The sequence below is a fragment of the Trachemys scripta genome, chromosome 1, assembly GCF_013100865.1.
Source record: "Trachemys scripta elegans isolate TJP31775 chromosome 1, CAS_Tse_1.0, whole genome shotgun sequence".
NCBI lineage: Eukaryota > Metazoa > Chordata > Testudines > Emydidae > Trachemys > Trachemys scripta.
In genome coordinates this window covers 152,543,983-152,566,181 of record NC_048298.1, presented here as the reverse complement: position 1 = coordinate 152,566,181, position 22,199 = coordinate 152,543,983, and the positions used below count along the sequence as shown (strand labels likewise).

General features: G+C 41.5%; 1 protein-coding gene across 1 annotated transcript in view; it reads right to left on the bottom strand.

Annotated features, from left to right (window-relative positions):
- ADGRG7 (adhesion G protein-coupled receptor G7) overlaps window positions 1–22,199 on the bottom strand; it is a 60,812-nt gene that overhangs the window by 3,351 nt on the left and 35,262 nt on the right. Inside the window, exons 9-15 of the mRNA XM_034790133.1 lie at window positions 20,551–20,714; window positions 15,467–15,619; window positions 12,828–12,940; window positions 10,807–11,135; window positions 9,490–9,571; window positions 8,126–8,287; window positions 2,278–2,434 (exon numbers count right to left, since the gene is read on the bottom strand). Coding sequence (XP_034646024.1) covers window positions 2,278–2,434; window positions 8,126–8,287; window positions 9,490–9,571; window positions 10,807–11,135; window positions 12,828–12,940; window positions 15,467–15,619; window positions 20,551–20,714 — 1,160 coding nt within the window. The remainder of the gene's footprint in view (window positions 1–2,277; window positions 2,435–8,125; window positions 8,288–9,489; window positions 9,572–10,806; window positions 11,136–12,827; window positions 12,941–15,466; window positions 15,620–20,550; window positions 20,715–22,199) is intronic.

The window sequence follows — 22,199 nt, the reverse complement described above, 5'->3', positions numbered from 1 at the left end:
AGCCAGAATTTACCAATGTACATTGCCAAAGAGCCACAGTAATACGTCAGTAGCCCTCCCACCCCAGCTCCTAGCACCTCCCACCCACCGGCAGCCCCGGCAATCAGCACCTCCCCATCCCTCCCTGTACCTCCCAATCAGCTGTTTCGTGGTGTGCAGGAGGCTCTGGTGGGGAGGGGAAGGAGTGAGGGCACGGCAGGCTCAGGGGAGGTGGTAGGAAAGGGTGGAGTGGGGGCAGGGCCTGCGGGAGAGCCAGGGGTTGAGCAGTGAGCACCCCCCGGCACATTGGAAAGTTGGCGCCTGTAGCTCCAGCCCCAGAGTCGGTGCCTATATAAGGAGCCGCATATTAACTTCTGAAGAGCTGCATCTGGCTCCGGAGCCACAGGTTGGCCACCCCTGGGCTAGACAGTTGACTGCATGGTTTAAAAATGAACTCAACTCCAGTGGAAAGGGGTGTGATGTTTTATTTTTAATTATTCTAAAATAAATAATTTTTTTAATGCTTAGAAACTAAACATCTGAGGGAAATTTTAATGAATAGTTTCTGCAGACTGTTGTGTGCTTTTCAAGAGTCAGATGGTGGGGGGGCGGGAAATGGTGGAACTTCCAAGCTCTGGCCACAAAGTAAGCCTAGCCCATGGGAGTCAGCAGAATGAGAAACAGCTCATGCTAGATTGTGCTGATGTTCAAGTTGTGATCACGTGTGCCATTTGGCTCCACTGGGTCCCTGGAGCTAGACTCCCTCTCACTGGAGCTTAAATACATATGGGCTATCATAGGTTCCTTTTTGACTGAGGAAAAAAATGTGGTGGCTTCTTCCAAACGCCATCTCACTTGTGGCACCAAAAATGAGACTTAATTCATAGTAAATTGTGCAGATCTGTGACAATTTCCTCTCCTTTCTTCCATGAAGAATGAAATCGTTAATAAGGGCTTTTCTACTTTGGGAAATTTACTGGAATAAGTGTGTCCACATAAGGAATTATACCAATATAAATATAGTGCTTTTAATTCACACACCATACATACCTTATACTTAAGGGTGAGAGTCTGTCACGGAGGTCACAGAAGTCATGGATTCTGTGATTTTCTGGAACCTACGTGACTTTTGTACCTGCTGTGGCTGGCCCCAAGAGCCACCGAAGCAGCAGCGGTCCCAGGGGCCGCCCTGGAGGCTGTCAGAGCAGCGGTCCCCAGGGGCCTCAGAGCAGCGGATGGCCGGGGCAGTCAGCCCCCACTGCCGGAGCATGGGCCAGCCACTGGCCCCCCATAGCATTGGTACCCCAGGAGCAGCTAAGATTTAATGAGGGACATTTATAGTAAAAGTCATGGACAGGCCAGAGCCATGAATTTTTGTTTATTGCCCATGACCTGTCCATGACTTTTACCTAAAAATACCCATGACTAAATCTTAGCCTTACTTATACTGGTATAACTTCCTATGAAGACAAACCTCCACCCTCCCTTTTTTTTTTAATTAAGTCAGAGATTTTGGAGGAAAAAAATAGAAGTGCCATTATGCCAGCTGTTTCCAAGCTCTGTTGATTTTTAGGTTTCAAAAAATTACTCTCATGCTTATACAGTATCCGGGGTACTTTTTAAATAAAGACTTTGGGGATCCAATACTGTTGAATGTTGAGCACTCTCAATTTCCATTGAAATTAATAGGAATTTAAATATTCTGCACTACTTTGGATCAAGCCCTTAGTAACCACACCTATTACCTGTGCAAAAATACAGGTTTCACCTATGTCTGCTAAACAATATTTTGGAGACTATACAATGGTGTAGTATGCTATGCTGTAAAGTTTAAAGCCAAAAGTCCAGCATGACCACATTGCTCATGAGTGATAGAGATGCATGTGCTTTTCTCTAGGGCTTTGTCCAGTCTAGTTTTAAAGATTCTAAACCAATGGAAATTTCACAACTTCCCTTGGCTGACATTTCCACAGCTAATTAAGTTTTTCCTAATATTCACTCTCACAATCCCTTTTTGTATGGTCTGCTACAAAGAGAAGCCACTACATATGGACAAGTCTTTTCAGTGATGACCTTACACGTCCTACAGAATAAAATAGCACATTAGCTAGTAATACCAGAAGAGTTTTATGAATAATATATGTCAACTCACAGCCATTTTTAAACAAAGATTCTGAATTTCTGTATGAAGCAACATGGTTTTCCAACAATTTACTACGATACTGGATTATGGAGGGAAAAGAGATGCATTTTTTTCAATGTCTCATTCATCAGTATTGAAACAGCTACATACTGTACCTGGGTGGCATTGAAAATACAGAACAAAATGCTGAAGACAATATTTGTTGCCTCTTGATTTATTAGCATCATATAGCCCAGGACCCAGGTGATTCCAAGCACAACAGCTATAGATAAAGTGCCAAATATCTTCGTTGTGAATGATTTCTTTTTATTGCTAGAGGAGAAAAAAAAGTAACATTCCCAAGTGTTAAAAAATGTATGGATAAAACAACTCATTGTCTTGGTTCATTCAACCATTTTATTTAGTGTCCTGCATTTAAGGATTATTCAGTGGTAATCTAGGCTGTGTCCAGAACAGAGAGAATTCAACTGAGCAGATCAAAAGGGATATCTCCCTACACTGCTCTGAAGCACTAATAAGAATAGCATCAGAACGATTACTGCTGGAGGTACTTTGCCTTACTAGATACAGAGAGAGAAAAAGCTGCCAATGCAGCAGAAAGCAGGGAGGAATAATAAAATAAAATAAAAAATAAACTATTATTGTTTAAAACTATTAGAAATGGGACTAAATTAGGAGAATTCTTCTTTTGATTCAAATTTCAGCTCTGAATCCCAACTTCTCCCAAGTCTGAGGATATTTCATTATCAGGGTGTTTTGGGTTTGGATTCATCTCTAAAAATTATGGAGGGGGGGAATTAAAACAATGGTGTAAACATTTGTTGAAGGCAACACTTTTCCAGGTTAAATAAAAGTAACAGTTCCTTTCCAACTGACATAAATGCATATTCTCTTTTAGTAACTGTGAATCTGACTTTCCAATATAACATCATTTGCCATGAGAATAATAGTGACATCCAAATTCAGCATTATATATTACAGTCAACATATTGAAATCTGGCTATGTAAAATCAGACATTTTTAGACTTCTAAATAAGTGGCCTGGTTTTAGACTCCTGGGGTGATAAGCACTCATAATTCTCAATGGGCTGTGACAGTGGCTTTGATTCTTTTCCCACGTATACTGATGTAAGTCAGGAATTAATCCATTGAGATCAGTGGAGTACCACTCATATAAAACTAGTTTAAAGGATGATCCAAAGCCCACTGAAGTCAATGAAATGGCTCCCTTTGGATCAGGCCCAGTGCACTTTGAGGAGAATTGAGCCCAAAACATGTTAAAGTGCCTAACTTTTGCAACCTAAGTTTAGGGTGACAGGACAGCAAGTGTGAAAAATCGGGACGGGGTGGGGGGTAATAGGAGCCTATATAAGAAAAAGACCCAAAAATCGGAACTGTCCCTATAAAATCAGGACATCTGGTCACCCTACCCAAGTTTGAACATTTCAGCCTCATGAACATCGAAGGAAAAGGGCTGTAAAGGAGGAAAGTCATGCTCAAAATCATCAGTGAACATTTTTTAAAAGGGCAAGAAAAATTATGAAAGACACCAGGTCTCACCACTTGAGACCAAGAATCAGATTTTCCAAGGGCAAAGTCTACTGCTGCCAAAAGAGAGACAGGGCGAAATTCTTCTCTCAGCTTGTACCAGTGTAACACAGAGCAGAATTTGGCCCACTATGTTAAGTCAATGAGATAGAAGTCTAAATAATAAGATGGGTGAACTAGAGTGCCTTGTGATGAAGGAGGATATTGATATAATAGGCATCACAGAAACCTGGTGGACTGAGAGCAATCAATGGGACACAATCATTCTGGGGTACAAAATATATTGGAAGGATAGAATAGGTCGTGCGGGGGGCAAAAGGGGGGGAGTGGAACTATATGTGAAAGAAAATGTAGAATCAAATGAAGTAAAAATCTTAAGTGAATCCACATGTTCCATAGAATCTCTATGGATAGAAATTTCATGCTCTAATAAGAATAAAACATTAGGGATCTACTATCGACCACCTGACCAGGACAGTGATAGTGATGATGAAATGCTAAGGGAAATTAGAGAGGCTATCAAAATTAAGAACTCAATAATAGTGGGAGATTTCAACTATCCCCATATTGACTGGGAACATTTAACTTCAGGACGAAATGCAGAGATAAAATTTCTTGATACTTTAAATGACTGCTTCATCAAGCAGCTGGTACGGGAACCCACAAGGGGAGAGGCAACTCTAGATTTAGTCCTGAGTGGAGCGCAGGAGCTGGTCCAAGAGGTAACTATAACAGGACTGCTTGGAAATAGTGACCATAATACAATAGCATTCAACATCCCTGTGGTGGGAAGAACATCTCAACAGCCCAACACTGTGGCATTTAATTTCAAAGGGGGGAACTATACAAAAATGAGGAGGTTAGTTAAACAGAAGTTAAAAGGTACAATGACTAAAGTGAAATCCCTGCAAGCTGCATGGACGCTTTTTAAAGACACCATAATAGAGGCCCAACTTCAATGCATACCCCAAATTAAGAAACTCAGTAAAAGAACTAAAAAAGAGCCACCATGGCTTAACAACCATGTAAAAGAAGCAGTGAGAGATAAAAAGACTTCCTTTAAAAAGTGGAAGTCAAATCCTAGTGACAAATAGAAAGGAGCATAAACACTGCCAAATTAAGTGCAAGAATGTAATAAGAAAAGCCAAAGAGGAGTTTGAAGAACGGCTAGCCAAAAATTCCAAAGGTAATAACAAAATGTTTTTTAAGTACATCAGAAGAAGGAAGCCTGCTAAACAACCAGTGGGTCCCCTTGATGATCGAGATACAAAAGGAGCGCTTAAAGACAATAAAGTCATTGCAGAGAAACTAAATGGATTCTTTGCTTCAGTCTTCATGGCTGAGGACGTTAGGGAGATTCCCAAACCTGAGCCGGCTTTCGTAGGTGACAAATCTGAGGAACTGTCACAGATTGAAGTGTCACTAGAGGAGGTTTTGGAATTAATTGATAAACTTAACAGTAACAAGTCACCGGGACCAGATGGCATTCACCCAAGAGTTCTGAAAGAACTCAAATGTGAACTCAAACTATTAACTATGGTTTGTAACCTGTCCTTTAAATCAGATTCTGTACCCAATGACCGGAAGTTAGCTAATGTAACGCCAATATTTAAAAAGGGCTCTAGAGGTGATCCCAGCAATTACAGACAGGTAAATCTAATGTCAGTACCTGGCAAATTAGTCGAAAAAATAGTTAAGAATAAAATTGTCAGACATATAGAAAAACATAAACTGTTGAGCAATAGTCAACATGTTTTCTGTAAAGGGAAATCGTGTCTTACTAATCTATTAGAGTTCTTTGAAGGGGTCAACAAACATGTGGACAAGGGGGATCCAGTGGACATAGTGTACTTAGATTTCCAGAAAGTCTTTGACAAGGTCCCTCACCAAAGGCTCTTACGTAAATTAAGCTGTCATGGGATAAAAGGGAAGGTCCTTTCATGGATTGAGAACTGGTTAAAAGACAGGGAACAAAGAATAGGAATTAATGGTAAATTCTCAGAATGGAGAGGGGTAACTAGTGGTGTTCCCCAAGGGTCAGTCCTCAGACCGATCCTATTCAACTTATTCATAAATGATCTGGAGAAAGGGGTAAACAGTGAGGTGGCAAAGTTTGCAGATGATACTAAACTGCTAAAGATAGTTAAAACCAAAGCAGACTGTGAAGAACTTCAAAAAGATCTCACAAAACCAAGTGATTGGGCAACAAAATGGCAAATTAAATTTAATGTGGATAAATGTAAAGTAATGAACATTGGAAAAAATAACCCCAACTATACATACAATATGATGGGGGCTAATTTAGCTACAACAAGTCAGGAAAAAGATCTTGGAGTCATCGTGGATAGTCCTCTGAAGATGTCCACGCAGTGTGCAGAGGCGGTCAAAAAAGCAAACAGGATGTTAAGAATCATTAAAAAGGGGATAGAGAATAAGACTGAGAATATATTATTGCCCTTATATAAATTGATGGTTCGCCCACATCTCGAATACTGCATAAAGATGTGGTCTCCTCATCTCAAAAAAGATATACTGGCACTAGAAAAGGTTCAGAAAAGGGCAACTAAAATGATTAGGGGTTTGGAACGCATCCCATATGAGGAGAGATTAAAGAGGCTAGGACTCTTCAGCTTGGAAAAGAGGAGACTAAGGGGGGATATGATAGAGGTATATAAAATCATGAGTGATGTGGAGAAAGTGGATAAGGAAAATGTGGAGAAAGTGGATAAGGAAAAGTTATTTACTTATACGGTCTCGCATGATATTCTTATCGATAAACTAGGCAAATACAATTTAGATGGGGCTACTATAAGGTGGGTGCATAACTGGCTGGATAACCGTCCTCAGAGAGTTGTTATTAATGGTTCCCAATCCTGCTGGAAAGGCATAACGAGTGGGGTACCGCAGGGGTCTGTTTTGGGACCAGCTCTGTTCAATATCTTCATCAACGACTTAGATATTGGCATAGAAAGTATGCTTATTAAGTTTGCGGATGATACCAAACTGGGAGGGATTGATACCAAACTGGGAGGGATTTGGAGGACAGGGTCATAATTCAAAATGATCTGGACAAATTGGAGAAATGGTCTGAGTTAAACAGGATGAAGTTTAACAAAGACAAATGCAAAGTGCTCCACTTAGGAAGGAAAAATCAATTTCACACATACAGAATGGGAAAAGACTGTCTAGGAAGGAGTACGGCAGAAAGGGATCTAGGGGTTATAGTGGACCACAAGCTAAATATGAATCAACAGTGTGATGCTGTTGCAAAAAAAGCAAACATGATTCTGGGATGTATTAACAGGTGTGTTGTGAGCAAGACACGAGAAGTCATTCTTCCGCTCTACTCTGCTCTGGTTAGGCCTCAGCTGGAGTATTGTGTCCAGTTCTGGGCACAGCATTTCAAAAAAGATGTGGAGAAATTGGAAAGGGTCCAGAGAAGAGCAACAAGAACGATTAAAGGTCTTGAGAACATGACCTGTGAAGGAAGGCTGAAAGAATTGGGTTTGTTTAGTTTGGAAAAGAGAAGACTGAGAAGGGACATGATAGCAGTTTTCAGGTATTTAAAAGGGTGTCATAAGGAGGAGGGAGAAAACTTGTTCACCTTAGCCTCTAAGGATAGAACAAGAAGCAATGGGTTTAAACTGCAGCAAGGGAGGTCTAGGTTGGACATTAGGAAAAAGTTCCTAACTGTCAGGGTGGTTAAACGCTGGAATAAATTGCCTAGGGAGGTTGTGGAATCTCCATCTCTGGAGATATTTAAGAGTAGATAAATGTCTATCAGGGATGGGCTAGACAGTATTTGGTCCTGCCATGCGGGCAGGGGACTGGACTCGATGACCTCCCGAGGTCCCTTCCAGTCCTAGAATCTATGAATCTATGAATCTATGAATCTATTCCCATAATACAAGGACTAGGGGTCACCAAATGAAATTAATAGGCAGCAAGTTTAAAACAAATAAAAGGAAGTTCTTCTTCACGCAGCGCACAGTCAACTTGTGGAACTCTTTACCTGAGGAGGTTGTGAAGGCTAGGACTATAACAGCGTTTAAAAGAGAACTGGATAAATTCATGGTGGTTAAGTCCATTAATGGCTATTAGCCAGGATGGGTAAGGAATGGTATCCCTAGCCTCTGTTTGTCAGAGGGTGGAGATGGATGGCAGGAGAGAGATCACTTGATCATTACCTGTTAGGTTCACTCCCTCTGGGGCACCTGGCATTGGCCACTGTCGGTAGACAGGATACTGGGCTAGATGGACTTTTGGTCTGACCCAGTACGGCCGTTCTTATGTTCTTATAGTGAGGGCTATTGAACTCTGTGATATTCTAGTTTCTTTGAAAATATATATTTTTTTAAATGAAAGAGCCTTTTGTCAAACGTTTGAGTCCATGTCATATGAGAGAAAACATATATTCATATTCTAAATGCTCTGAATTCTCTTTCACCCCCTCACCTTGTCAGATTTGTGTCCTCCTTCCACATAACAAAGACAGTGATCTTGACAAAGATGATAATGTTAAACAGAAGGATGACTGCCACTACCAAAAGGAATGCCCCTATCATGGGCTTTTTTATGCTCACTTCCCCTTTGTCATCCAGGACTGCAAGCCAGCAACTTAAACATAAAGAGAGACCATTTCAACAGATTTGGCAGACATATTATAAATGCATAACCATAACATAATACACCACCTTTCATCCTGAAGGATCCCAGAGGACTTTATAGACATCACTCACCCACTAGTGAAACGCAGCCATATCTAGAATTGGGCACTGTAGACATTCAGCACTAATAAAGCTATTTTTAATTTTTTTTCTCCCCAGGAGAAGTGAAGAATATGTTAGCAAACTGAATCTGCACAGGAGAATTTGGGGGAGATAGAATGTAATTATCCAAACTGGAATCTGACCAGGACATGGGAGTTTATTAATTATTATTATTATGTCTGTATTAGAATAGAGCCTCGGAACCCTCAATCAAGGATCAGAGAGCCCCACTGTACTTGGGATTGTACATACATGTAGTATAAAGACAGCCCTTGCCCCAGAAAGTTTACAAGCTATGTTCATGGCAAGATGAAAGGGGCAGCAGCTGAAACAGATAAGTGGGGCCAAGGAAGGGAGGAGGAGGTTGCAGTATAACTGTCGTGTTTTTGTTTAACAAACAGTAATCTCAGATAAGAACATTAATACTCCCTAAATCTTGAGAAAAACACCATGGGATATTTAATGATCCAGGTGGAAAGGGTTTTGTTTTTACATCTCACTTGAAAGAATCTACCTCTGATTACATACTTACGGTCCACTAGAACCAATCACAGACCATGCCCAGCCCAGCATATTTTATAAAACAGCCTATTATGGTGTGGCTGCAGTCATATAGAAAGAAGGTACCAAATAATATAGGGTAATTGTGGACATTGGTGATGTAGGCCAAAATTTTAAAATCTACATGCCTAAATTTAAGCACTTAAATCCCTATTTAGGCACCTAAATAAGTGGCCTGAATTTCAAAGGGGCTGAGAGCATGCACAGTTGCCGCTGAAGTCAATGAGGAGTTGTGCCTGAGCATTCAAGGCAAATTTTGGCCAGTGCTTTAATCAGCATTTGTTAACAAAGGACCAAAGCCTGAAGTCCTTACTTAGGCAAAACTCCAGCTGAGTTTAACAGAAGTTTTGCTTGGGTAAGGACTAAGAGGTTCAGGACTGGATTAATTAATTAGTTACAATTACTGCCATAGTAAATCCAGGGTAGCATTAATGTTGCTGCACATTAAAGATACAATAAAACAAGTGGTGTAATCATTCATTTACTTACAACTCTTCCTGTCGGTAGTTTAATTGCTTGCCCTCTCTATAGGTAGCTCCAAGTGTTATAGCAACCACTACAGCAGGCACTCCTAATAGACACAGAGAGAGATCGAGAGATCAGTAGTGTATTGTTTAATTACCTAGGTCTAGATCACCCCCTTCTGCAGAAATACCCAAATACCTGCCTGCTAAGACCCTCAAGGCTTGTTAAGGCCCATTTTCTATCTGTCCTGCACTCAGTTAAGGGGCAATAGTGGCCTTGAGGAAAAGGCAGGATTTGGGATTGAGTAGAGAAGTTATCTATGGGAAGCTCTGGGCCAAACCTTACTGAGTTTACCTGTGGAGCATCAGTTCCTGTGCCTAGAGGCTCCCCACATCCTGGCAGCAAAGCAAACTCCTCTGCTGTGCTGCAGTTGGCTCTCTTACAGCAACTGTGCAATCCTAGCCCCTTTTCACAATCTAGAACTATTTAGTAGATACCATGAGAAAGCTGTATCCCACATCAGCTGCATACTCAATGATGCAAAGACAACTAAGATATTCACGCACACTTTTAGAATACTGTACTGAATGAAGCTGAGTCCCAGAGACTCCTGTCTTATTCAGTGGGTACCCCCTGCCTTCCTCAGTTCTCCCAATAGTTCCCCTTAATCTTGCAGCATTGCTGCTTATTGCTATGCTCTGAAGATGTGCTAAATGTTTATTACAAAGTAGTACATAATAAATAATACAAGCCAATTTTTGCTTTTGGATGGATGAATGGCTCCTATTGAAATCAATGGGAATCTCACATACTCTTCCTAGGGCAGAATTTGACTCCAAGTATGCAATCATTTATCAGAAACAATTTTGTTTCAGGTGATACAATATTCTTGAAGCCCTTAGCTATTGCCAAAATTCTGGCTGCATGCAGCAGACGGGAGTTGCTGTGACAATGAACATGCCATGTATATCCTATAATTCTACTGATCTCCATGTTAATGCAGAGACAGCAGACTGAGCTGGTAAACTGCAGGTGAATCAGTAAAAGGACATTAGAAGTAACTGCATCCGAAGAAGTGGGCTGTAGTCCATGAAAGCTTATGCTCTAATAAATTTGTTAGTCTCTAAGGTGCCACAAGTACTCCTGTTCTTCTTTTTGCGGATACAGACTAACGCGGCTGCTACTCTGAAACCTGTAGGCTACCTGTTAAACCACATAGCGAACCCAAAGAAACTGACTGTATTTCATTTTCTGTCTATTGGATTAATATGTTTAAAGCTTACATTGAATGCACTACTTACATTTTGAAAAGCCCTCTGCATATGAGACTCTAATTCTTACCCCATCCAATTATTGACATGATTAAAGTGAAGTGTCCAGGAATGGGCCTCAGGGTTTTAAGCAGCAGTAAGTACAAATGTGCAGAATTGAGCGCTGTCCACATAAATGTTGCCAACAAGAAATAGTGCAGCAAGACAGCTACAGCAGTACACGAGGCATTTTCAGGAGGATCTACCAGGTCTGAGTCCAGTACGGTGTTATTGGTGGAAACAGCAGTGTTATTCTTGGCATTTGAGTTGTCAATTCCAAAGATGAAGATGATGTTGAAAATCAGCATGGATGTGCAGAGACTCACCAACATCCAGGTAACTGAGAATTTTCGTGTTTTCCTATTGGTTGGTAAGCACCATACATATTTGAGAAAAAAGTAGCAAAGCGAGAAAAGAAATTATGATACATTTCCTCCTTTCCTGCATCTCTTAACATGTTAGAAGTCAGCTGGGAGTGTGCAACATTTTTTTAATACAAACCTTGGATTGACTGAGATTTACAATGCCAAAAAAAGGCAATAAACATTTGGCAAAGAGTTCTACATGACTTTTATTTTCACACCTATCTATCAAATTCACCTTAACTTCAGTGAGAACTGAGGGCACTCAAAACCTTGCAGGACCAGGTCCTTAGTACAATATTTGGGACACATTTCCTTACTTTTCTGCTGCTTTTCAGGCTGGTTAGTCTCAGTGTAAGAGAGAGAAAACAGTGTAACAGAAATATTTCTAAACACTCTTAGAGGTCCAAGGAGCTGGGCACATCAACATATTTTATGAATGCACGTGAAAAACTCTCTCCTTCCAGGCCTGGGTATAACTCCATTGACTTTGGTGGAATTACACCTGAACTACACTAGTGTAAGCAAGATCAGAACAACTCCTAGAAACAGACTTTGTCATTAACCTAAGAGAGCTGCCATTATGCGAGTTGGAGTTTGGCTATTGCCTGAGAAAAGATCACATGATATTAACTAATACACTGATGTCTCAGGGGAGTTTTATAGAAGCCGCTGCACATTTAGAGCAAAATACATCATTCCATCATGTATCAAAACACAATAGGTCAAAACCTGAGGTCTTTATTTAGTCTTTAATCAGGCAAAAGTTCTAGGGAAGTTAATGAGAGTTTTGCGTTGAGTAAAGACTTCAAAATTTGGCCCATATGGACTGGAGTGTTAAGACTAAAGGTTTGAAAATATTATCTCCTGAATGCAGTGATACCTTAAAACCATCAGCTTCCAGCATTCTCTCTCAGTCTTTTTAATCCCGTTGAACCATCTTTCCTAATATAAATTTCTATCGTGCATCAGTCTCTGTATCTATCATACTATTGTCTATACAATGAAATGTCATTTGTTACTTTTGATTGTCTTAAAAATAATTAAGTAAAATTAGCCAAAACTGTACAGAATCCAAATGGACTCATACTGACACAGGGATATGATCCTTCAACGGGATCTGCACAGTCACCAAAGCCTGCTTCTGTGGATCCCTTTGAAGGATTGGGACATTAGGTAAAATTTTGTGAGTCAGAGCGGGTTGGTAGTACTCAGTATCTCATAGGAAGGGCTCAGTACCTCACAAATTGGGCCGTGAGATACTCTTCCAAACTCTGTGGTGTCACTTCTCTTTGAATCCAAAGTATTTTCAAATATAAGTTGTCATAATGACTTTTAGTAATTAATTTTACTGCATTGTTATCCTCATATTTAAAAAAAGGGAAGTCACAACAGAGAAAGGTTACATGATTTGCTCAAGGTCACACAGCAAGATAGTGGCACAGAGAGGACAACCCAAGTCTCCTGACTTCCAGTCCTTTGCTCTAACCGCTAGACAATACTGCTCCTTAGGCTTACAACATATTTAACATATTGTTGATACTGTGCAATAGTAAGATATTAAGAGTATCTATCTATATTATAAAGTGACTTCACTCACTTTTTTCAGGCCATATTCAGAGCAGCATAATGTTAAATTAGCATAAAAATATTTTTGCAGATAATGTCTATTTTATGTCTTTTCTCTTACCTGGTAAGAATTTGAAACAGAATGGTAATAACCAGACCAGCAATGGAGAATCCACTACCAATGTTTGAGACAATCTCTAGAGGTTTTGCGTATTTGTAATTGATCTTGAAACTCTAGAAAATAATTTTTATTGATTATAAATAAAAAGTTATTCAGCTAGTTGGGTATGCACGTTGTGGGGGAGATAGTTTTCTCTCTAAAATTTATGTGGATGATTGGACATGGTAATAATAGTGTTTTTTTAATATTATGGCTACTACTAGCCACTGCCAAAATTTGCAGGTCACACAAAATTAGTCAAAACCAGAGAAGTTTTTCAGGAACTTCAGAGGAAGCTAACAATGCTAAGTGAATGTATAACGCAATGGCAGATGAAATTCATTGTTAAGAAATGCAATATACCCTGGAAGAAATAATTTGAACTACTCATATACAATTCTGGATTCTAAATTAATTGTGACCTGTAGGGAAAATTATCTGGGCAATATTATGGACAGCAAATCAAAACCTGTCTCTGTATAGTTATAGTAAAAGCAGCAAACAAAATGTTAGCATGTATAATGTCTGGTACAGACAGGCCCGCCAACAGCAATTCCGGGCCCCAGGGCAGAACAGTCAATGGGCCCCCACGCACGCACAAGCTGCGCCCGCGTTGATGCAGTCCGCCTGACATTTGGGCAGTGCTGTGCCTGCACTGACTGGTGCCCAGCAAGCTGCCGGCTGCACTGCTGGGCACGCTCTTCTGGCCCGGGCAGGGCTTTGACATGCCTACCCGGTAGGGTTGCCAACAATCTAACTGCGCAAACCCAAATACCTTTGCCCCGCCCCCTCTCCTGCCCCTTCCCTGAGACCTCGCCCCGTACCGCCCCTTCTGTGAGGCTCTGCCCCCTGCTCACTCCATCCCCCCTCCTTCCATCACTCATTGTCCCCCACCCTCACTCACTTTCACCAGGCTGGGGCAGGGGTTGGGGTGCAGGAGAGGGTGCGGGGTGCAGGCTCTGGGAGGGAGTTTGGGTGAGGGAGAGGGGACGGGCTCTGGGAGGGAGTTTGGGTGCGGGAGGGGGTGTTGGCTCTGGGAGGGAGTTTGGGTGCGGGGCGGGGCGGGGGGTGGGCTATGGGAGGGAGTTTGGGTGTGGGAGGGGTGCATGGTGTGCATCCAAGGCTGGGGGAGAGGGTTTGGGTGCAGGAGAGGGTCGGGGGTCGGCACTTACTTTGGGGGGTTCCAGAAAGGTACCAGCTCACCCCTCTGGCAGTGGCTCCTAGGCAGGAGGCCAAGGGGGTCTCCGTGCACCGTTGCCTGCAGGCATTGCCCCTTCAGCAATGGGAGCTGCAGAGTCGGCGCTCGGGGCGGAAGCAGCGCACGGAGACCCCCTCCCCAGGGGCTGCAGGGACGTGCTGGCCGTTTCCGGGAGCAGCTGCGGCATGGAGTAAGTGCAGCAGGAAGCCTGCCTTAGCCCCGCTGCGCTGCTGGTGGTGGCCGGGGGCCCCTGGGTCCTTTTAAATCCCCCGGGCCCCTGGACAATTGCCCCCTTTGTCCCTGCCCCCCCCACCCCCATCGGCAGGCCTGGGTACAGATAATATTGAAATATTATAATGCCATTACATAATTCAAAGTTACACCCTTAGGTGCAAAACTGTTTTAATTTCTGGTCACTTTATCTCAGCAAGGATATAGTACATAAAGGCAATTGAGAGATGGGTGATGAAAATTATTAGAGGCATGGAAAGACTTGCCTATGAAGTAAGATTTAAAAGATTGGGGTAAAATTCTGGCCCTACTGAAAGTTGATCGCAAAACTCCCATTATTGACTTCCATGAGGCCAGGATTTCACCCTGGAACTGTTTTGTTTAGAGAAGATATGACAGAGATATATAAAATAATGAATGACACAGAGAAGCCATTAATTCCTGATTACTCTCTGGTTATTAAAACAAAGGGACATTCAATGAAACTAAGAGGCAACAAATTTAAAATGAATAAAATAAATATTTTTACCACACAAAAAAAATCAATCTATTGAACTCATTGATGCTAGATATAACCGAGGCTAAGAACTTAGTAGACTTCCCCAAAGGGTTAGACATTTATATGGATAATGAGAAAATTCAGTTATATAAGGTTGGAATTTTTTTTATATTTTAGAATGGAAATAAACCTTCATGCCTCAGGACATAATTCAGCCTCTAACTAAAAGTGGTTAGGAAGAAATTTCCCTTATGGAAGGTTATTCTGCAATTGTCAACTAAAAATTTTCTTGCACCTCCCTTTCATCTGGTATTGACCACTGTCAGGAACAAGATACTGGACTAGGTGAAACACTAGTCTGATATGTCAATCCCTATGCTCCCTCAAGCATTACTTCTCCCATGATATCTATAAGAAATTGGTCAACTAGCAATGTCTATATAAAGGGGAAGTTGGGGATAGCTGATCTTTTAAAAATCTTGATTGTATGGTTTTCTCTTCCTCCCCCACTCTTCTGTTGCTCCTCAGCTTAGATTATTAGTTCTTTGGGGGCAGGGACTGCATCGTCCTGTATGTTTGGAACAGACCTTATACTTAGGTTCTGCTATTATAAAGCCACCAACAACAGAGAAGAAAAGACAAATGATTTGCTGTTAAAAAACAATGTCCTACCATTAATACAGCAAAACTAGTAGTGTGATTACACCTGCATCTCAATTCCGTTTTGTTTCCTTCTTTTGTGCAGCCTGTTGTGCTCCAGTCATTTGCACTGTAATCCCAAAAGACACATGCATAATCGTGCAGCAGCATTTCCGATGCATCATACTGTGGATTGGGAATACAAGAAGAAAAACTGGTAACAAACACTTTGCAAAGATACACCAATGAAACTGTGTTTGGCAAAGACGGTTCTTTCTGAAGGGAAAGCTGACACATATACTGGGACACTTGCAGAGTTTCCAGTCAACTTCGTGGGAGATCTTATGTTGAAGACAATTAAGCCTTATGAACTGACCATACACCTCAACTTTCCATTTGAGGGGTAAGAGGATAGTTCAGTCTCCATTTACATCATGGTTGAGACTGCCAACAAGCTGCCAATTTGCTGAAATTGTTTTGGTAATTATGATAGAAACACATGTCCAGTGGGAATTGGATAGAGGCCAGCTTGTTTCACATATGCCAAACAGCAATCATCAGATAAATGCTGCCAAAATGAATTGGGTTTGCACTACAACCAAGAGGTAGAAACTTCTGCATTCCACTGGCAATTCTACTCCTCTCCTCCAAATGCGACTGTTTAATACTTTTAATAAATAAAGCATGCAATTTTACATTTGCATAACATCTGTAGAAATCTGCAATTAAAACAGCCCTTTGCATTATTTGTGTATCATAGATGGACTTCAAATATATACAGAGGACTTTGAAATGCTCACATGAAAGAAAGTATTATGCAGCTGTATTGTAAAAACCAATCTGAAACTAACGATAGGGTTTAATTCACTGTAATCAATATGAGTGATACTTATTTTCCAATCCACCCAGTTTTATGATCTATCATAGTGAATCTTGATCCATCACATTAATGGGTTTGATCCTCCAAATCTTAGCCACATGATAAGAAAGGCTTGTAGGAAGAGGCCAAATGTTACCTTCCAGGAAAAAATTCATGTGATGTTGATGCCAGCTCACGCCAACATCCCAGGCCTTACTGAATGCTTAAAATCCATAGCTGGATGCCAGGCCAATTCACTTGTGTTTTAGTGTAAATCAAAGTGATTGTTAAATCTATAAGAATGCATTTGGTGTTTAAACTTCATGAAAACTAATGGGATGCTGCATGCATTTTTTCACTGTTTTGTATTCTATTATAATGTAATACCAAACATTTACATTGAAGAAGCCTTGTGTAATGCAAATAAAGAACTTTAACTGGAAAGCACTAATTCCTGTGCATTTGTAGGCAAGTGGTCATTGTGTATGATGATCAGAGATCCAAGACTCTAAATGCATTCCTCTCTCTCTGCCAGTCAAAGAAAGAGCCCATGTCGGTAGGGACCCTGTCAGTTTGTTTTCTGTGAGAAGAGGTTATAAGTATGGACAGAAGGAAGAATTCTTCATCTCTGGATTATCTGGATTCTAACAGGGCAGAATAACTGAATGAGAAGACAGAGATCCCCAGAGTTACTCTGGGTAGCCCTGAGAGACTTTTGGGAAACTGGCAGATTACTACATCTCGGCTAGTATTTGGAATTATAGGCTGTGACTCACCTGTACATATATTTTACCGGCTTTAACTTCTCAATAACTCTCATTTGTTTTTCCTAGCTAATAAGACTTTAGTTAGTTTACTATAGAATTGGCTACCAGTCTTGTCTTTGGTATGAAATCTAGGATGCAAATCGACTTGGGTGAGAGACTGGTTTCTGGGGACTGAGTGTAACTTGGTGTTTTGTGATTTTTGATGTAAGTGACCATTTATCACATAGTCCTGCTTGCCTGGGTGGCAAGATAGACTGGAGTGTCTATAGGGACTTTTTGTGACTCCACTAGAAGACTATTGTTGTATTTTGGGAGTTCACATTTGATACTGGATTGGTGAAGTCTAATTACAGAACACACCACCAATTTGGGGTGTCTTCCCTGCTTTTGACAGTTTGCCCTGAGGTAGGCTCTCATGGTCCTGAGCCATTCCAGACAGTGTGACAATGTAATCTAAAAATTCAGAAATCATGATCAAATAGGAAATTCACACAGACCACTGCATGCAAAAGCTAATAAACATATGGAACAAGTTTGGGGAGAAGACAATTGAGGCAAAACATACAGCTATTTCAAGAGGCATTTGGAGTTATCTCTGAAGAAGGCAGAGTTTAAGGGATACGATTAAAAAAAAAAAGCAAGTAGAATTCAGGTAACACCCAAAAATGAATAGGCACGTTGGGCTGCATTTGGTATATTATCCTTTTCCTGTTCCCAGAATTTATTATATTCTTACTATATTATATTTCCTGTAGGGAAATGACTATTTTTGTCCCTCTCAAATTTCTGATTTAGGCTCTGGTCTATACCTGAAGTTTTACCAGCAGAACTATGTCAGTTAGGGATGTGATCTTTTTGCTAACATAGCGATGCCAGTAAAAGCTGAGTGTAGATGCAGTTATGCTAGTATACACAGCTGATCAATGTGCCTTTGATCAACTACCTGAGAAACATATCTAAAAGGACCTAGACCTCTCTATCAGTTGAACAAGACTCAAAAGCTATCAAACAACTGAACTCTGGCAAGGCATCCGAAAAGGATGGAATCCCAACAGAACTGTACAAAGCAGCAGGCCCAAAGGCTACCAAAGTGCTCCACAACATCTTGAGCAGTATCTAGGAAGAAGAAGAAATGCCACAAGACTTCAAGAATGCTACCATTGTATTACTGTTCAACAACAAAGGCAGGAAAGCTGACTGTGGAAACTACAAAGCAGGGGCGGCTCCAGGCACCAGCACAGCAAGCATATGTCTGGGGTGGCAAGCCACGGGGGGAGGTGTGTCGTTCACTGTGAGGGCGGCAGTCAGGCGGCCTTTGGCAGCGTGCCTGCGGGAGGTCCGCCGATCCCATGGTTTCAACGGCGAGTACACCAAAGCTGCGGGACCGGCAGATCACCCTCAGTAACGCCGCTGAATCCACGTGACTGCGGACCGCCCGCAAGCGTGCCGCAGAAGCCGGCCTGACTGCTGTGCTTGGGGCAGGAAAAAGCATAGAGCCGCCCCTGCTACTAAGGCATTACTCTTTTTTGTACAGCAAGGAAAATACTTGCTCACATTCTACTGAAGAGACTCTTTGCAAATATATCTGAGGAGAATTTGCCTGAAGCGCAGTGTGGTTTTACACCAGGTCATAGCTCTATGGACTTATTTTTGTTGTAAGGCAGGTCCAGGAAAAATGTTCAGAGCAGAACATGGACGTGTATGCAGTCTTCATCGGCTTGACCAAAGCCTTTGATATGGTCAACAGAGAGGGTCTATGGGCTATTCTACATAAACTGGGCTGCCCAGAAGGACCAGTTCCATGATCACATGACAGGGCAAGTGCTCTCCAACGGTCACTCTTCTGACACATTCAAAATCTTGAATGGAGTAAAACAAGGCTTCATTCAACTTGTACTTTACTTGCATCCTCAGCCATGCCACAAGGGACTTGGCTCAGGGGATATGCATCCGTTACCAACTCAATGGCTCCCTGTTTGATCTTCGAAGATTAAACACTAAGACCAAGACGTCAGAGAGACTTCTCGTTGAAGCACTCTTTGCCCTGATGGCCCACAGACATAATGACCTTCAGGTAATCGCTGACAGATTTTCTGAAGCATCCCAGCTCTTTGGCCTCACTATTAGTCTTGGTAAGACAGAGGTTTTGTTCCAACCTGCACCTCATTTCCAATGCCCCAGTGCCAGCCATCTCCATCTGAGGCACAAAGTTGAAAAATGTGGATCAGCTCAAGCATCTGGGCAGTACCACCTGCAGTGCTGGTTCCCTTGACAAGGAAATTGCCTTTAGAATAGTAAAGCTAGCCAGGCCCTTGACCGACTTCGAACAAAAGTCCTCAATCAACACAACATCCATTCTCCGCCAAACTGAAGATCTATAGTGTAGTGGTCCTAACATCTCTCCTTTACAGTTCTGAGACATGAACTCTCTATAGACGGCATATTAAACAGCTCGAGCAATTTCACTCAGTAATGAGCATTTGCTGGCACGACAGAGTGACCAACATTAAGGTCCTTGAGAGAGCAAACATAACCAGCAGCGAGGAAAAGTTGTTGAGAGTGCAACTTAGGTGGACTGGACCATCAGAATGGAAGACCACCGCCTCCCAAAACAGATCTTGTATGAGGAGCTGAGGCAGGGCAAAAGAAAGAAGGGTCATCTATACAAGTGTTTCAAAGACAGCCTGAAGAGCACTCTCCAGTGGGCTGGCATAAGCCTCAAAGAACTTGAGTAAATTACTCAGAACAGGACTCACTGGCGGTCTCTGACAAGAGAAGCATGCAATAATTTAGAGCAGGATTGACACAATCATCTCCAGGCTGCATGTGAAAGGTGCCATAAAGCTGCATCATCAAACATCATGGATACGGCCTTCCCATACCCTCAGTGCGGCTGATTCTCTGCATCAGGGTTCGGACTTCAGAGTCATATGCGTAGCCACAGATGAGATTTGTGATATCATCATCATTGTTACCGATGGACTACCAACACCACCAGTGTAAGGCGCTTTATACAAGTTTAGGTTATTTCACTTTACCTAAGTGGAAAAAGCTATGCTAGTACAAGCACTTTTATACCAGTATACATTACGCAGCTTTGCTGTTTTAACTATACCAGCATAGTTAAAGCAGCTGAACTTTTAAGTGTCGACAAGTCTTCTTCTGTCTGGGTGGCATCCCTCCCACGCCAATAACTGAACAATGATAGAATTACGTTGTCCTTTTGAAGACAAAAAAGAATAAAGGTAAACAAAGCTCTAGAGCCTTTTAAAAACTGTAAACTTCATACCTTCTATGAATACAGCTACAACGTTGAGGGGATAGAGACTGTCATTTACTATATGTTTGCATAGTGCCTACCACATCTGGTTGTGGCCAGTAGGTGCTATGGCAATTTAAATGGTAAATAATTGAGGCTGCAACAGCAACATTTTCTATGTAACATTCTCTAGAATGCCCTTTCTCTCAGTTCTACGTATAAGAGGACTCACCTTTGGGTTGAAGACCATTTTAACATCATTAACAGCTGTTCCATTAGGAACATAGCCAGAGATAATTTGTTTAGCATGATTAAAATGAGTCTTGTAATTTTTTGATTGGAAAAATTTGTCATTTTGATACAAGACAAAGCCAATTCTTCCATCTTCAGATGAACCTACATTGGGCAAAGAGAAAAGAGATGTAGGTCATAGATACTAATGGAACAGATTATTATAGGAGGAGCTGATAGCAACTCCTATATTTAGCTTGCCTAACACTTCCATTGTAAAAGATCCTTTGAGAAGCTCTTACACCTCCGTTATACACAGCAATGTTGGCAGTCTGCAAGAAATAACTACATGTATGAACATTCCCAATTTCCAGGTTCACAACGATGACAAAGCCACAGCAATAGAATCAGACACAGTGCTGGGAATATGTGAAAGCTGCCTGAGCAGCTATAGGGATGGGGCAGAAGAGATCCTGGTCTCTTTCTCTCAGACCCAGCACATGGCCTCAGTGGGTCATGCACTACATGGGACAGAAACTGGGATAGATGGCTCTGCCCCAACATACACATTCTCTGCACAGCATCTGGCCCCAGTAGCTTATTTCCATCTTCTGGAGATACCTCATGGAGCAGGTGCTCACCCAAGAGCTAAGCAAGGCTGAGCTCCATCCCTCCACTCCCAATACAGCACATTCACCCAGTGGGCCATCCTGCCCCTCTGGGATAACAGCCTTCTATTTCTGCCAGCTAATATAGTTAAACCTGTACCTCAAGAACTCCTGTTACAGTCTATGCTGCAGTGCAGAAGGCTCAGGGTGGGGTTTTTTACAGTTGCACATAGTAGAATTTGTATTTACCTTTTCAATTTAAGAAAACCTAGGAAATTACATACAAAAAACTACTTTAAAATGGCTTTTTACAATGTATTAACTTAAACAACAAATTGAAGTCATAATATTGACAAAAATAGAGAAAAATATTGCAAACAAAGAGGAAAATGCTAATACACCTCTACCCCAATATAACGCGACCTGATATAACACGAATTCGGATATAACGCAGTAAAGCAGTGCTCCGGGGGGGTGGGGGAGGCTGCGCATTCCGGCGGATCAAAGCAAGTTCGATATAACGCGGTTTCACCTATAACATGGTAAAAAATTTTGGCTCCCAAGGACAGTGTTATATCAGGGTAGAGGTGTATATCAGTCTGCAGACTGCATCTCCTTTAGGATGGGGAAGGTGGAGCAGAGCTGCAGAATTGTCTCTCTTAGGGTGAACGAGACTGTGAAAATAATAATAAGAGCTACAGAGCAATTAGATCACACTGGTTTAGAGTCTTCCAGTGTATTTATTTATTTGTATAGCACCTTTTACTAGTATCAAATCAATGAATAAGCAACTAAGCAGAGATGACATTACAGAAGTTAAGAGACAGTTAGACATCTGTGAAAATAACTTCTAAGAATGACATTTTTTTTTTAAACTGTATACTTGTAATGAAGATGAGGAAAGACAGTAGCTATTTTAACCAGTTCTCTGGGGTTTATTGTTGTCTTCCACCACACAAAGAGCAGAAGATGTACTTTTTTTTAGCCTAGATGATTTTATTCAGATAAAGGAAAACAACAAGGAAAGAGAGAACAAATATAA